A 16,769-nucleotide genomic window follows, 5' to 3' on the forward strand; every position below is an offset into this window, starting at 1 on the left:
TACATTTACCATGATCAGGTCCCTTGTGTCAAAGAAGGAAATGCTACTGGTCTTTTTACTTAATTAAATTTACTCATAATTTATTTTCTTAACTATTTTTTTTATCAGGTCATCACTGTTTAGTAGACACCTGTGGAATCAAATATCCTGTGTATCAAAGTTATGTTGATTAGAAGGTACTGCTTAGAAGCATCCTTCCTCCATTTAAATAATGACAGAGGCTGCATTCACCTTTTTCCAAATCTCAGATACTGCTGACATATTCCAGGAGCTACTGAAAACAATAAGTAACAGTGGCAGCCACGGAAGACTGGCATTCCCCTAGACGGTGACTGGACCCACATCTGCCATCGTTAAGCAGAGCAGAGACCAACCTCATCTCTTTTTGCCTTGAGTTCCCCCTTGAATGGTAGCAGATCTATAAGTCCTGTGGCTACAGTAATAGTTTTAGCTGCTTGTCAACAGAAATCTAGGAAATGAAAGAAAAAAAGGATCATCGAGTCTTTAAATCTTTGCTATCCTGAAAACATCCTGCGAGTTCAGACCTCAAATTCACATGCTGTATACTTCAGATCTTCCCCTAGAAAACTAATTTTTCCAGAGAAGTTCGATCACCCACCTTGGAGTTCTCCACTCCGACTGTAGAGTTCCCTTCTCTGCTCCCTCAGGTAGGCACTCATGCTGATGGCGTGGGAAGACGATTCGAACCTGCAATGAAACGCAGGAGAAACAAGTGGTCAGGCAGCAACCAAACAGGCGGCGTGCAGCTGCGTACTGAAAGTATTCTCCTCTCGTCTGTGCGATGTCCCCTAATGGTCCACAACTGGGACACTCTGGCTGTTCCACGATGGAGCAGGGCAGCTGGCAAAGACTTGAATTATGAGCAGGGTTCCTGGCTAACGGGCTCCACACAGTATTTAGATCTTCCGCTCCTTTTCCATGTTAGCTGGTACAACTCTGATCTGTTGCAACTTTCTTTTACCACCAGGATCCCTACACGCACAGCAACAAGAGTATCTTATGAAGTCATTCTAACTTTGCCTGTCCAGCTCAGAAGCCACCTGTGACTGCCCGCTGTCACCACAGAAGTCCTGGCTGCTTAGACGTGGTGCCATGCTAAGTCCCCAGTTAGAGGACTAGTAGAAAGGGCACACTAGGATGCTGTTGATTAACTACACCAAAGGAGCAAGGCAGCTACATCTCTCCTTAAATGCTCACGAACAATACAGCTTCTAAAGAGCTGCCAGGTTCTAACCTGCCACCTGCCACCTGAAATACTCTTGAATATACCAAGCTACAGAATGTGTGTCTGTCCACACCTCCCCGGGAACTATTTCAGAGATCAGAAACAAGGGGGAAGGCTCAAGATATAAAACAGGCCTCTAAAATCTAAAATAACAAATACAAAAAAGAAAAATCAAATCACAATCTTAAGAGAAACCTGTAGGTAAGGAAGAAACAGTTAAAATTATCAAACAGGAAATCCTCTACTAAGCAGTTCCATTTCCAACCTGGTCTCTTCAAAGTCAGAACAACAGGATGGCAGGAGAAATCCTTCGAAGAACTGCTGCCACTATGGGGCAAACAGCCACATAATGGAAGAGCCACGGTGATAACAGGACTGGTTTCTGGCGACAAGGAGGGAGCGCCCTCACTTCCTAATTCTGCCTCCTTTGTCCACCCTCTGACAAGGAAGATGAGCACTAAGATGAACGCCAGTTTGAGGGGAGCACTTGCAGAGCTTGATTCTCCCTCTGCACCCTGCCAAGAACTAAGAGAACACTCACAGCCAGAAGGCAGGCCCAGCGTGCAGCCAGTGCCGCCTGCCAGTCAGGTACAAAAAGGAAGCCACTGACCTCCAGAAAGCACGCTGGCAGCTATTGATCAGAAATGACAAGGGAAAGGAATAAACTCGTGAGCAAAGAATGGAGAGGCACACATTATACAGTAGGAGAGAACTTAAACACACCTAATTAACCCTGGCTAGGGGCAATTAAGAGAGCAATGAAGTCCTTCGCGGATGTGATAAAAACAGGTTACAGCTCACCAAAATCTCCTTCCTTTATGACCTGATGTAATTTTGCTCCTTGGGAATCCTTTTCTCCTTGGAACAAGTAACGGCTTGAATACCATTTTATGGTAAAAGCAGCTCTAGAGATGATTCAGTTTCGCCTCCTTATTTCACAGCCCGAGACACGAGGCCCTGGAGCCAGGAGACCTGCTCCGGAGTACAGGGCCCATCAATGGCAGAACCAAGACTGAAAAGGGCAGATCTGTGATAACGGCCTAATTCTGTGCGGGTGAGGAGTTTTTATCTCTATGAGATAATAATAAATGTGTAACAATTATTCAAGGTCATTTATTCATTTCCAACAATTTATATGTTTTCCAATACCACAATTTCAGGACTGATAAATGTCTGAAAATGGCTTGTGGTCTCAGGTTGAAACCTAAAAACCCTGAGACCCGATTTCAGCAATATGCCTACACTTAGACGGTGGGTTGAACTGAGGGAGGGGAAATAGAGGGGAGCCTACCAGGCAGCACCTGAGGCAGCCTCAGTGTCTCAATCCACCTTTTCCTCCCACAATCTCTCTTGCTTGCTGGAGCAACTTCCAGTTCTATCGGGTGATCTGCTCCCTTGCCTCCTCCCTACTCAGCAGATTTCTCACCCTGTGCTCAGGAAAAGTGGCTCCCTCTCTAGCTCAAGACCCATCATCAGAGATGAACCTACCTAGTTTAAAACAATCACCTGCTTGCCCTTGCCAGGGACTAATTTAGGAATGGACTGAAGACCCAATCCTAGTCTCCTGAGGAAAACCTGCAGAGGGCTCTGTCACTGGAAGGAAAAATTAATAAATGTGTAAGTAATAATTTAAAATAATTTTAAAAGCATCTGAAATGGCAGAGACACTTGGGAAGGCAGTTTGGCAGTGTCTACAAAGTTAAACGTGGTCTACCATGTGATCCAGTAACCATGCTCCTGGGTATTCACCCAAATGAACTGAAAACTTACATTTACACAAAAATCTGCACGAGTGCTTACAGCAGCTTGAGGGATGCAAACAAGACCCTGTCAATAGCTGAGTGGAAAATCTGTGGTACATCCACACAGTGGAATATTATTCAGTGATACAAACGATGATCTATCGAGCCTCACAAAGACAAGAAAGAACTTCAAATGCTAAGTGGAAAACCCAGTCTGAAAGGCCACGTGCTGTACGACTGTACCTATGGAAGACATTCTGGAGAAGGCAAACCAGAGGAGCAGTAATAAGGTCACTCACTGTCGGGGGCTCAGGGAGCAGGGAAGGGGAGGAACAAACCAGTGGAAAATGGGGGTTAGGGCAGGGGACTGTTTTGCATGAGGCTGTAACGGCGGGTTTGACACGCTACATTTCTCAAATCCGTCAGGCTAGAAAACAAAGTGTGGAAACAACTGACTTCAGCTAATGATGACGAACAAATATTGGTTCATCTGTTGTAACAAATGTACCACATTCATGCAAGATAGTAATAAAGGAAGCTGTAAGACAGGGGAACATAAAGCATGCTCCATTTTTCTAAAAACCTAAAACTGCTATAAAAAATAAAGACTACTAGTTAAAAGACTTATAGGAAGAATCACAGCCTATTTCCTTGGCATTGCCATTTTCACTGGAGTGGAAATGAAGGCAGAAGTGGAAAGGGCTGGGTCCTTGGTGATCCTGGGGTGGCGACCTGCGGAATCCTCTACATTCATCCTTACTGTGGGAGACAGTAACTGCCCTGTGCTTTAATCTACTCATGGCTCATCTGAGGTTCTATGGTACTTACAGATGAAAGCATTTTTACTGATACTGCATCTAACCTCTGAATGAAACTGTTAGAAAAAGAAAGAAATGTATTCAATAAACAGAATGGATTTTATTCCACTGTGAACACAGTAAATCTTCTCTTTTCTAGACACAAGATAAATGAACTGTTGAAACCTTCCTTAATGATTAAGAGCTCGATGAATTCAGGATAAAAAAAAATTTTTAAGCTCTGGCTAGTGTGGCTCAGTAGGTTGGAGCATCATCCCGTGCACCAAAAGATTGTGGGTTCAATTCCCAGTCAGGGCACATGCCGAGGTTGTGGGTTTGATCCCTGGGGAGGTGCATATGAGAGGCAACCAATGGATGTTTCTCTCTCACACTGATCTTTCTCTCTCCCTCTTCCTTCCTCTCTCTCTAAAAATCAACAAAAAACATATCCTCTGGTTAGGATTTAAAAACAAAGCAAACAAAAAACAACAACAAAAGAACCTCCACCCCCAAAAAAACAAATCTCAAAAGTGAATCAGTAAAAGGATACTGGAACCTCAACTATTCAAAAAACTGTGATAATACTTCTGTAGCCACTTTACATGCTTAGATTTACAGATACAACTTCTTAAACATCTATTAACTCTTCAAAAGCACACACAGGTCTGCCAAGATTTAAATGCTTCTTCTAAGCTTGCTAGCTGTGTGAATTTACGTAAGTTACCTACCCTCTCCTGTGCCTCAGCTGTTGTTTTTTAACATGTAAAAGAGGGTTAAAAATAGACCCCACACCCATGAGTATAACCCATGAAAACGGCTAATGCCTTGGCTAGCACTCCAGAGGGACTCAGTGAGCATCAGCCAGTACTCCAGCTGCTGAAATTTGATGTAACCTGAATTATACTTAATTGAGATTGTTTGGAGGAACTTATCTACCACAGTGCCTAGTGATTGTAAGTACTCAATCAACGGTGGCTGTTACTGTCGTTATTATTAGTGTTAATAATACTATAACTGTGAGCTGTTACTAAGTGACATATAGTGGGGTTAGCTAAGACGGTAATTAGGAAAAAAATGAGAGATTGTTCCTTTATGAAATCAAACAAAACCCAATACTACTTAGTTAGAGAGATTCATATAACTTTATTAACAAAGGTTGTTTCTTGGCACTTGAGATTTTTCAAAGGCTGAAATATTACATTTTATTTCATATAAATTTCTCAGAAACAACTGGCGAGTTTAATTTCCCTTCATTATATATAAAACTCCCCAGAAACAAATCCCTGCAGTTTTTAAAAAGTTCTAGATAGATAGTCATATTCCAATATGACCACTTCCCCTTACAGAAAATAAAAGTACACAAAATTGAATATATATTCACCTCCTATAACTTATTTCAAATCAACATTAACTGGGTGACGTAATGCCCATCAATTAAATAGAAAGTCCTACCTGGTTCTAATACATCCTGACACCTGCTATATTCCCAACAGGGAGATACTCACTTGAAAAGAGAATTTTTTGGCCTTTGAGGTTTCTTCTTGGCAAAAAAGGCTGCGAACTCCCGTCCAGTGCTGGCATAACTCAGTTGAGCTGACGGTTCAGAGGCCGTACGAGTATTCTTCATGTCCAAGTACTCAGTCAACAGCATCTGTACAAGCAGATAAGCAATTTCATGCACACATTTAGATGTCTATTAGGAAGAGCCATTTTAAAGCACAAAGCTAATTCTAAACCCTCCTCCTTGACATATAGTCGCACAGTGACCTAGCTTTGGTATTCCTAGTGGAGATGTGAGGAAGAGTCATTCTACCCTGAAAGCCATCAATTGTCTCTCTACTCTGAAAACTATAGCAAAGGTGTGGTGGACATTAGAATATGGGAGTAAAGGGAACATTTTTTTATAAGACTGTTTGAGCCAAACTGACACACAGGCTGGGGAGCAAGATGTCAAATGCTCTGGCCATTTTCACGAAGGGTCTACCATGTGTCAGGTACTGTGTAGAGTTCAGCAATATTTCCCTTTAGTTATAATTTAATCATATACTCTTCCAAATTATAGCAGCATCAGCAACAATGGCATAAGTTTTACTGAGGGCTTACTATGCTGCAGGCAAGGAGCTAATCCATTCAGAAGTATTACCACGTTTAAAAAACACAATTCTATTACACACATTCTCAGAATATAGGGGAAGAAATGAGGCCCGGCAGAGGTTCTGGGTGCAGAGTGACCCTGGTGGGCGGCTCTGGAGTCCGCGCTCTGACTGCACAGTGGTAAGCACTCTAACCAGCCTGCTTGGTGGGACCAGCAGGCTGAGAGGTACTGACCACAAATAATTTCCAGGGTCACTACTCATCTTAAGAGCTTCAAAGCAGCAAACAAACAAACAAAAAACAGCTTCTGATCAGTACTGCCAGGGGGTCCTGCTTATAAAATGAACCTACTTCAGAACCTCAGGGCTGGGCCCTGGGCTAGAATCAACTGTTTTACAGTTTCTAAGACCACTGTTCTCAAAAGTTCCCACTATTGTGAAAAGAAACAGCAGATCTAGAACAGAAATCACCATAGTTGCTAAGAATATTTAACCTGGACTAAATATATCAACCACATTTAAATTTTTAAGATATCCAAGTCGTATAGTACACCCCCAAGTAAGTTTTAAAGCAATTATCTCTCTGATATGAGCACATACACACTACTGAGTACTTATTAAATATCAGACATTTTAAAAACATGATCTTCCTCGATCCTGAAATCTATGCGGTAGGAGTTACTACCTGTAGCAGAGATGAAGAAACTGAGAATTAGTGGTCTTTAAAAATTAGCCTACATGGATGTGTGTGTGTGTGGGGGGGGGGGGGGGATGGGAAATCTCTGTACATTCCCTTCAATTTTGCTGTGAAACTTAAACTACTCTAAGAAAGTAGTCTTAATTAAAAAAATGAAACAAGCCTAAGGTCTTACAATTATTAGCATATCTGTCCTCACTGGCTCCAGAGCTCATGCTCTTCCCCACATGACACTCTATTCTCACTAAAAGCATAAAAACAGCCAATGAGAACGGCTGTGAGTGGCAGTAAATGGACTTTATATATTTCATTTTCTATAAAATAAAGATTTCACTGGGAAAGTATAAAACATGTTAACAGATTGGTCGATGTTTTATTTATTTATTTACGAGGCCACTGGAATATTACTCAACATGATGATGAGGTTAATATAATGACAAATAATCATCTCTGTTAATACATCACCCAAACTGCCCAATAGTCAGGATGACTATTGAATTGGGTCTCTACTTTAACTCAACTGAGGGACTGAATTTATAGAGGTGACACTGACGCTAATAAAGTCTGTAGGAATCTGTGATCTAAAGAAGGCTAGTGAACCAGAACAGAATATCAAATTGATATAACATAGAAAGATGTCTACAAATGCACTGGTTTTAACACCAATGTGACAGAGAAATATCTCTACCAAAGTATGAAATACACTAAACCAACCAAGTAACTCTTTTGAAGTGTTTACTTGTCTTAGAAGTCAATGATTGGCTGTGTGTAGTAAAATATTGACTGACCAGGACCTAACTAACCAGCATCCTTAAAACTCTAATATTTTAAGATCACTGCTCTTTCTCCACATCAACAAAGTCCCCTCAACTGTTACCTCTCAACATTATTAGTCTATTCCTAGCCACTGCTTCTCCCTTTCTATGTACAGACATACACTATTTCTACCTTCTCAACAAAAACCTTGCTTTGGTCCCCACTCTATCTATCATCTTGTTTCCCTTTGGTCTTTAGGTTCTAAACTTCAAAAAACAGTCTTCATGTATATTATTTCCTTTATCATAATGTAGTTTATTCCTGATTTCTCTCTCAAGCTCCAGTTGCTGACTTGGAATCATATTTTTCACTGACACAGTCACGTATTTACTGATAAAATCAACCCTAAATTTTGAAACCTAAATCATCCTCCCAAAAAATCAATAATTCCTTCTGCCTTTTCTGTTGTTTGTAGTTTTTTATTCTCACTGCTCTCCAGATTTAAAACTTCAGACTGTCTTCTGATACATTCCTTTATCCTTTGTATCCACAACAGAGTTGGTCTCCAAGACCATCAATCACTGTTTCTCGGCTCCATTACTTTGCCCCTTCCTGTCCATTCTGAAAGCAACCAACTTAGTTCAACTCATGCAGTGTTTCCTATTTAAGTCTCTGCCTCTCAGCTCTTACTCCTCCAGCCCTTCCCAGACACTCCAAACACTGCTGCCGCAATCACCACAGGCTGCTCATCTCCTACTGTACAAACATCTCATCTCAGTATATTTCCAATCGCTCCTTACTCTCCTTCCAGTGAAGCCAGCACTCCGATCAAAACCCCTACCTGACTCTCCCCTGAACACGTGTGGGCCTTCCACTTCCGCAGCGCCTAACCTACTCTAGCCTCTCTCCCCAATAAACCCTAGCAAGCCCCTCCAAAAACAAGTCCACTGCTTTCTCTTCATGACTCCTTCCCTGGCTGCTTAGGCCAGCTGTCCCCTTTTCTTAACTCCTAAATTACCCATTTGACACATCAGTCAGTAGTTATTCACCAAAAACTGCCTAATACAATTAGCTATTTAATGAAAAAATGCCTGACCACCCCAACTTAAATGCTATAATCCTTAGAAGCATTCAATTTTTTTATTCCCACCATAGAGCCATGCAACATACCAGAGAATCAAAAAAAAAAAAAAGGGGGGGGGACTCATTGGTTTTTAAACAGTATGTGATAAGAAGCCTTGATGTATGATGTATGTTATTATATACAAATTAGAGATAGTCTCCAATATAGAATGAGCCCTATAAATGAGTCCTCAGTACAAAAATCTGTAATAGAAGATTAAAAAGGGATAGGTGTAATTTTAATCATAGGTTTTGTGGTTATTTCCTTGGTGCATTTTGTGTCTTTTTCCTGATACATTTCACCACCAACTGGAAAATACTGCTTTAAAAGAGGTGAAGTTGGATTTTGATGTCCAAATTAGTAAAGGTGCATTTTTAAATATCTCAAAGAATAAGCTCCTATTCCAAAGATGCTTTAAATTTGACTGAATTAGGCTAAATCTTCTACTACAAAGTCTCGACACAAACATCAGACGTCTGGTATTAAACTATAACCACGTAATTTCTTGGTGATTCTACATTAGTGTGGATAATGTACTGCATCTGCTAAACTGTACATGAATGTCCTAAGCACTCACCTCTGAGTGCCTGGGAAAAATTATTCAAGACTGAAATTCTGGGGCAAAGAGTGTTACATATAATATCAAACCCATCCTGCCCACAGAAAATTCACAGAGGGTAGTCCTGTGTTCTTGCTGGCTCTGAATTCCTGCATACCTCAGACACTCATTTCTTTTCTCTTTTTAAGTACCAGAAACTGCTATTTCTTATTGATCACGAGTTCAAAAAATAAAAGTCAAAGTTTATGGGTATTTTTAAGTTTAACTTGAAAGGCATTAATCTGTCAAACTGAAGACAAGAAGTATGAAAACCTCATTGGAAAGCACCTGAAAATCTATATATCCCAGTAAGATCGTGACTCACTATATATTTTTTTGAGTACATGGTATGCTGGACGGTTCTGTGGATGAAGCAAAGAAATGTAATGCTTAAAAAAAGCATACAAATTAGGGTGGTCAGGCATCTCCTCTGCTATAACATTTAATTAACAGTTGCTAAGATGCTAGTCCAAAATCTCATGATGTATAAAGCAGGGCCAAGATTTTGAGATTTATAACTTGATATAACATTGCCAACATCACTCTGAATAAATTTGTCATTTACCATTTAATCCTCATGAACACACTGCCTGTGGCTGCTTGTGGTTATACACAGTTTTCTAAAACTAACTATGGGGATCACGGGTTTAAAATGAACACATCTTCTGTCTTGAGTTTCCCTGTTTATCCACACAGCTACTCAATGAAACACCCAGATCCTTCTAGGTATTTAATACCTTGCTGACTGGTCACAAGTATACTCATGTTTCTGTGTTCAAACATTGCTGACCGGTCATGAGATAACTCCTGTCTGCACTTACGTTAATTTAAGTAATTTTAAACACCGTGCTGACCGGTCATGATGGAAAAGTAACCAGCCACACAAGCGAGTTCTGGCTCGAAAAGCCGGTCAGCAAGGTGTTTAATGTGGTTGATCCCTTACGGGAACTTCACAGCTTACAAAATCCTCTCCTTATCTAAGAACTGGCCCCAACCACACAGTGGACTCTGGTAGCCATACTTATACGCTGGGATCCCACCATTAAGGGCAGACCCTATTCCACCCCCTCAATAAGCCAATCAGATTACTTTCCCAGGAAGATGTTAGTGGGATACAGTCTCTGTTGGTCAATGTAGATGAGATTTAAATTCTTTGGGGCAACTACCTTTTACTATGTGAATAGAAAATTTTAAAAAGCCAATTTGCACAGAGAGAATAAATAAGGAACTTGATGACCAGAGAGAAAGGGAGAAATAGGAGACACCAGGAGAGAAATGTAAAGGTTGCAACCTATTTTCCATAGCTTTACATGTCTCAAATCTGGTTGCTGATAAGGTCTTAGATTTTTCTTTCCTTTGGTTCCACAATATATCCTTAGAGCCGTTAATGCATTTTCCTTAGGATAGCTTGAGTGGGTCTTTGTTCCTCACTAAGATAACTATGGGTAAATTAATATATACCAATATGCACCTAGGGAATGTATATCACATACACTGTTTTTGCAGAACACAGGTATCTCATGATAACAGTAGTGGACCCCAATTCTCCTGACTACTAACTTCAAGTGATCGATGATTTAGAGAAGCACAGGAGTTGTGTTTCAGGCACAGAAAAGCAGCTTTCATTGAACTGATCCTCATACTGATAATTTTAAAAGCTAAAGAAACATATAAAAAAATAAAAATTTGAAGGCCCTAGAGAGGAATCAAATTAAACAGAAACTGGTGGCTATGATCCCAGAAAGGAAGCACACAGGTGAGCTGCTCTGGCTTTTCCCACAGAGCACGTCCCCATTTCCATGGAGCGAGGGTCAGACCCAAGCAGGACGGAGGAGACAATGCCTGGGGACAGGGGTGACAGGATGTCCAAAATTTGACAAGAGAAACCCAGAGAAGGGTGAGGAGCAAAATCAGTGAGATACAACCCTCAACTACCACCTTGATCCCAGAAAACATTACAACAGAGACGGAAACAATGTAACAGTGTTTTTAAGTTACAAAAACTATTGGGTTTTCCCCACAGAGATGCTAGTGAATGAAATATTAAAGACAAAGAAAAAACAGAAGAAGGTATTTTTATCATATAGCAGTCTCATTTCCCAATTGCATAAGGACTAAAATACTCCACAGTAAGGAAACCGAAAGAAAAATGAACAATCACGCTGAAAACAGGGCGGCTGCCTGCATAACTATACTCATTGTCAATGGCAACTGTATAACTAGAACAACTAATAGTACGGTCTTAGAACAGTCCTCACTCCAGTGTTCAAAGTAAAACATACCCCAAAATTTCAAGAGTACTTTCTGGTTCCACATCAAGTCCCTTACCCACAGAGGACAGATCAGAGAGCTCATATTTAGCTTTCCCCTCACTCCCCCAACAGAAGAACTTTTAACAGAGAAAACCCAGTATTTATAGCTTTCAAAAGCAAGTTCTCACTTATTATAAATTAAACATATACTTATTCAATGCATAAAATGTGCACGGTATTGTGCTGGATATACAAGCAAGACTAAAAAAAAAAATCCGTCCCTAATATCAAAACAAGTGAATTTTACTATATGTAAATTAAAAATTAAGTGAATTACAAGCCAAATCAATCAGTCAGTCAATCCTTCCCTCCACATGCTCATCTAGTAATGAAGACAACCATGAATGACTACAATGCGAGGGAGAAAGTAGGCAGCAGGCAAAGAAAATGCTGTGAGCACCTGAAGGGCAAGGCTGCTCCCACCTAGGAGAATGGAAATCACAGTTCAAGGTCATGACACTACAGGACGTACATGTCGTCTTAAACGGTGTAATGGCCAAAAGGAAAATGGCAGAGGAACAGACCATATAAACAGCACTAGGGAAACGCAGGTGTCATTAGTGAACGGCATCAGCCCGGGGAGCATAAAAACGAAGGCTGAGAGGTGAGCCTGCGCAGGGGGGCAGTGCAAGACGCCTCAGGGCCTTTACCACCGGGCTCAGGGAATGGAGTCAAACACAAATGACGAGGCAATAACAGGTTTTGGACAGGTAAATAAAATGCTGATAGATATACCTGAAGTAAATTATCTGCCAGCATATAAAATAATAGATTAGAAGGCAATGGGATCTGGGGTAAAATAAATGATTAAGGAAATACTATAAAGGGAGGGGACAAGAAGAGAAAATCTACCAAGATACTTCAAGAAAAGTAAAAAAGATTTTAAACTAAAGTAATGTTAACAAGATTGTACATTATGGGATTCATTTGAGAGTCAATGCAGAGAAAAAATATAAACAAAATTTAACCAGTTATTCTACAAAGGAAATAAGAGGAGAAATAAAAAATTTTAAAAAGGAGAAATTTAAAAAAACAAGAGGAGAAATAAAAATAAAGGATTGCACATGTGATTATAGAACTGTACACCTGAAATCTATATAATTTTATTAACCAATGTCACCCCAACAAATGTTTTAAAAATTTACACACACACACACACACACAAGACTGCACATCTGAAAGACTAAAAACATGTGGTTCCAGGAACAACAGTCAGGAATGCAGGAAGAATGGTTCTGACGGGGACAATAAATTTAGTGTGGAATATACTCCCTTGTGAAGCACATGATATTCATGTGTGCCCTCAGATACATAACTGTGAAAGGGAACAGAATGTGGATGAGGTCTCCATGATTTACACGTTAACTAACTTTCATTAGGACTAAGTGTATGTCTATATGGCCTCTGAAGGATACTGTGAAGGACATATATCTTTGAATATCTGTAATTTGATTTTATTCCATAATATTTTAAAACAGCTTTGTTGAGGCATGATTTACATACCATAAAATGCACCCATTGTAGTGTACAGTTTGACAATTTTTAACTAAATATATACAGTTGTGTAACCATCACCACAATCATTTTGGAACACTTCTAACACTTCAAAGAAAAGTTCCCTTATGATGTTCGCTGCAGGCTTTTCACAGTCTTTTATTATACTGAGAAAGTTCCTTTCTAGCACTAGTTTGCTGAAGGTGTTTGTGTTTGTTTTTTAATCATCAGTGGGTGTTAAGTGCTCTCCTGTGTATTGAGACAATTATGAGGGTGTGGTCCTTTATTCTATTAATATGATGTAGTACATTGATTTTTTTACAAATCCCACTTAACAAGAATGGGTAAGACAGTTTATATGTTGATGGATTCAATTTGAGTATATTTTGTTAAGATTTTTCCATCCCTATTGTTTCCCATGCACTCTTTCACTTTTTATCGGGGTAATACTGGCCTCAGAGAAAGTGTTTCCTCATCTCAGTTTTCTGAAGGAATCTGCAAAGCATTGTTATTATTTCTTCCCTAAATGTTTAATAGAACATTAGTATGGCTTATGCACATGTAGGAAATTTCTTAAGTACTTATTCCTTATAGAACAATTCAGATTTTCTATATCTTCTTAAATTAGGCTTTGCATTTTGAGCCTTTCCAGGAGTTTGATAACTTGATTTCATCTAAGCTATCTAATTGGTTGGCATAAAGTTTGTTCATAATAACTGTTTATAATCTTTTAAATTTCTGTAGGGTTCTATAGTAACATCCTCCTCTTTCATTCTTGATTTTGGTGTTTTCTGAGATTTCTCTTTTTTTTTAATTGCTCAGTCTACCTAAAGAGTTATCTTTTTTTAAAATCTTTTCAGAGAACCAACTTTTAGTTTCATTACTTTCTTGTACTGTTCCTCTGACTTTCATTTCTCTGATTTTCACTCATCTTTATCATTTCCGACCTTCTGCTTGCTTTGGGTTTTTCCCCCCTCATTTTTCTATTTTCTAGCTCATGGTGGAATCTTAGATTGTTGATTTTAGGTCTTTCTTCTTACACTCAATATGCATTTAGAAGTTTGTTGTCTTATTTCCAAATATTTGAGAAATTCCAAGCACGAATGAGCGCACTGAGTGCTCAAGTCAAGGTCCCTACCGTCCATCTTAACTGTTAACTATGATCTCTCACCCTCATTAAAACCCACACAGAAGTCTGTATCGCTCAAGGACCTGACCTTGTCTTATCTGCCCTCTCTCCTGCCTCTCAGTTCAGGCCATGCTTTTTCTTGCGTCTCTGTTAACACTGAGCACAGTGTCTTGAACAAAGCAGGTGACCCCTAGTAGGTTACCGAGACTGGAAGCAAGATGCTCCAATGGGCGGATACTTACTGATGTTTTACACTTGCCCATGAGCTTCTTGGAGTGGAACTACAACACCCAGGGTGAAACTTGAAGCTTTCTGAGCTACATTAATTTACTCACAATGCAGGAATACCATTTATTAAATTTCTGCTCCAATGAGATAAGTGCTACCTTAATGACCTGAAAGAGTTAATGCTCCTTGGAAAAGACCCAAATTGCTCTCTAAAGACAGTATATTCAATTAAGTGACTACAACCCAGAATTTCACTTAGCAGTTCAGTTACTAAAGACTTCTTCATATTGGTTATCTGCAATCTGTGAATGCTGACATGCCTACAAAAACACTCTTTGCTCATAATTCATTCAAAATGGAATCTGTAGCAATAACAAGTGCAGGTTCAGATCCAATTAACGTTTATTTTATACCTACTGAGTGCCAGGTTCCATGTTAAGTAAGTTCTCACAAGGATTTGAGGGGAACATTGTAAAGACTGGGAGGTAACAGGGTTTGGAGGCATTGAGGATGTAAAGCTCAATGTACAGAGATAAAGTGGCTCTTTTCTGTACAGAGTCCACAAAGAAGCTCTTCACTGAATTCATCGAAGGCTCTTCAGAATCTGGTTTCAGTCTATCCAATCGCACCTTACAGTCTTCTGTATGAGTCATGCATATGGTAAGTTCGGTAAGGTACTCGCTGTTGTGAACACATGCAGACCATCCCTCTCTGGAATGACCTTACCACATGCCTAAATCCTAGCCTTCCTTAAAGAACCAGTGCAGCCCCAAACACATGCACAAAACCTTCTCTGACCATACTATCTAAAGCCATCCTTTAAATTCCACAGACCCTAGATTAGCTGGATTTGGCAATTGGCCATACACTGCTACATATTTAACTTTTCCTGTATTTATCTCTGGAACGCCCAATATGACTTGACATGAAGGCCCTTTGTGCAGCACTTGCCTGTGCTGCCACAAATCCATCTCACACTGAAGTACCTGAACTGAAATCCTTTGTAACTGAAGCAGCAACTTAGTATCACTCATCTCTAGGCTTTGTCAACTTCTACATCTACACGATTCTGTCTATAATATAAGCAAAATTACTCTATCCCAAGGTGATTTTATATACTTCCTTGATTAAGACACTAAACTGATGAAAAATACCTGTGACAGCCTGTTTAAACAAGAAGTAATCTCATTTTATCAGTTTTGTTCCACAAAAAAAAGCAAATCTTTAATAGGTCTGTGATTATTATACACTATTTCTACTAAAATGGTGTATATTAATTCACATGTGATTAGGCTATTTCAGTCATCTACTACACTTGAGGTTACCTTGTAATTTAAAAGGTTAACCAAATTAACTGCACTGCTGATTTAAGTACATTTATAGTAAATACAGAAACTCCAGGGTCCAAAACTGGAGCACTACTTCATTGATATTTCTGGCATCAAATTTAATTCTTTTAGCTCGGCTTTCCTATTTACTTTTCCCCAAATAATTCTTTGTTTTATTTTGATCTTTTATTTAAAAGCAATATATGCTCATAAAAATTTCACACAGCACAGAAACACATAAAGATTCAGTATTCTTTAATAGCACTGTTATGTATAATATATTTTACTGAGTTGTCTTTGTTGATACTTTGTTTCATTATTTTCTCGTCATTCCTCTAAATGCTAATAAGCGGTGTGTTGTGCGAAGTACCTAAGAAATGCATTCATGTGCATCTATTAGAGAGCCCGAGTCTACCCGGAAGTAGACAAGAACCTGCCAGAATGGCAGCATATGGTCCAATAGGATTCTTCTGGCTTTCAACTATTTACCCCCCATTTTCCACATCCCACAATTTGTTAATTACCAACAGCCTACACTGACTGTTCCAACACATTTGACTCCTCCCTTCTGTCCCCGAGACCCAAGGACAATGTCTGAATAGCTGGCAGCTGCATACCTGAACCATTCCTCTCCAAAATCTAATGTTTCACTTAGATTGTTTTTCAATTCTAACTCTCTAGGACTATCCATCTAGTAAAGAGATAGAAGGCAATGCGGCAGGACGGTTGACCTGGCTCCTAAGTGAGGGGACTGTTTGTAAACATGACTTCAGGGCTTGAGAAGGAGGGAAACTGAGCCAAACCCCCCTAGTTATGAAAACTGCCACAGCTCCACGTAATCATCCTTGGTCCTATGCTACACCTCGGTAACAAGCTCACAGGAGAAAGCCAGTCACAGAAAAGAAGACAGCATGCTATTTGAATACTGACCATGTTAACTCAGGAGCAATCCAGTACAATTCAGGTACCTCCGGTTCTCTAATTGCTTACGGCGCCCTGCGATGGAGAAGAAGCAGCAGGAGCCGGCCTAGCCTTCCTTAAATGCCAGCTCTCCACAGCAGACTCCAAAAAGGTCTTAATTGCATTTACCAGGAGCACATGAACTTTAAAAGTTGTTAATCAGATTTCCATGTAAATGGAATGACGATTAAAGGTTAAGTACAGGTTTCTAAAATTTCAGAAGTTGAGAATATATTGCCCTTCACAGGGGGAAAAAAACTCTGTCA

General features: G+C 39.7%; 1 protein-coding gene across 1 annotated transcript in view; it reads right to left on the reverse strand.

Moving 5' to 3' along the window:
• Nucleotides 1–16,769, reverse strand: part of EXOC4 (exocyst complex component 4) — a 643,225-nt gene that overhangs the window by 456,419 nt on the left and 170,037 nt on the right. Inside the window, exons 8-9 of the mRNA XM_081147994.1 lie at nucleotides 5,291–5,436; nucleotides 620–708 (exon numbers count right to left, since the gene is read on the reverse strand). Coding sequence (XP_081004120.1) covers nucleotides 620–708; nucleotides 5,291–5,436 — 235 coding nt within the window. The remainder of the gene's footprint in view (nucleotides 1–619; nucleotides 709–5,290; nucleotides 5,437–16,769) is intronic.

The sequence above is a fragment of the Miniopterus schreibersii genome (genome assembly GCF_964146895.1).
Source record: "Miniopterus schreibersii genome assembly, chromosome: 9".
Classification (NCBI taxonomy): Eukaryota; Metazoa; Chordata; class Mammalia; order Chiroptera; family Miniopteridae; genus Miniopterus; species Miniopterus schreibersii.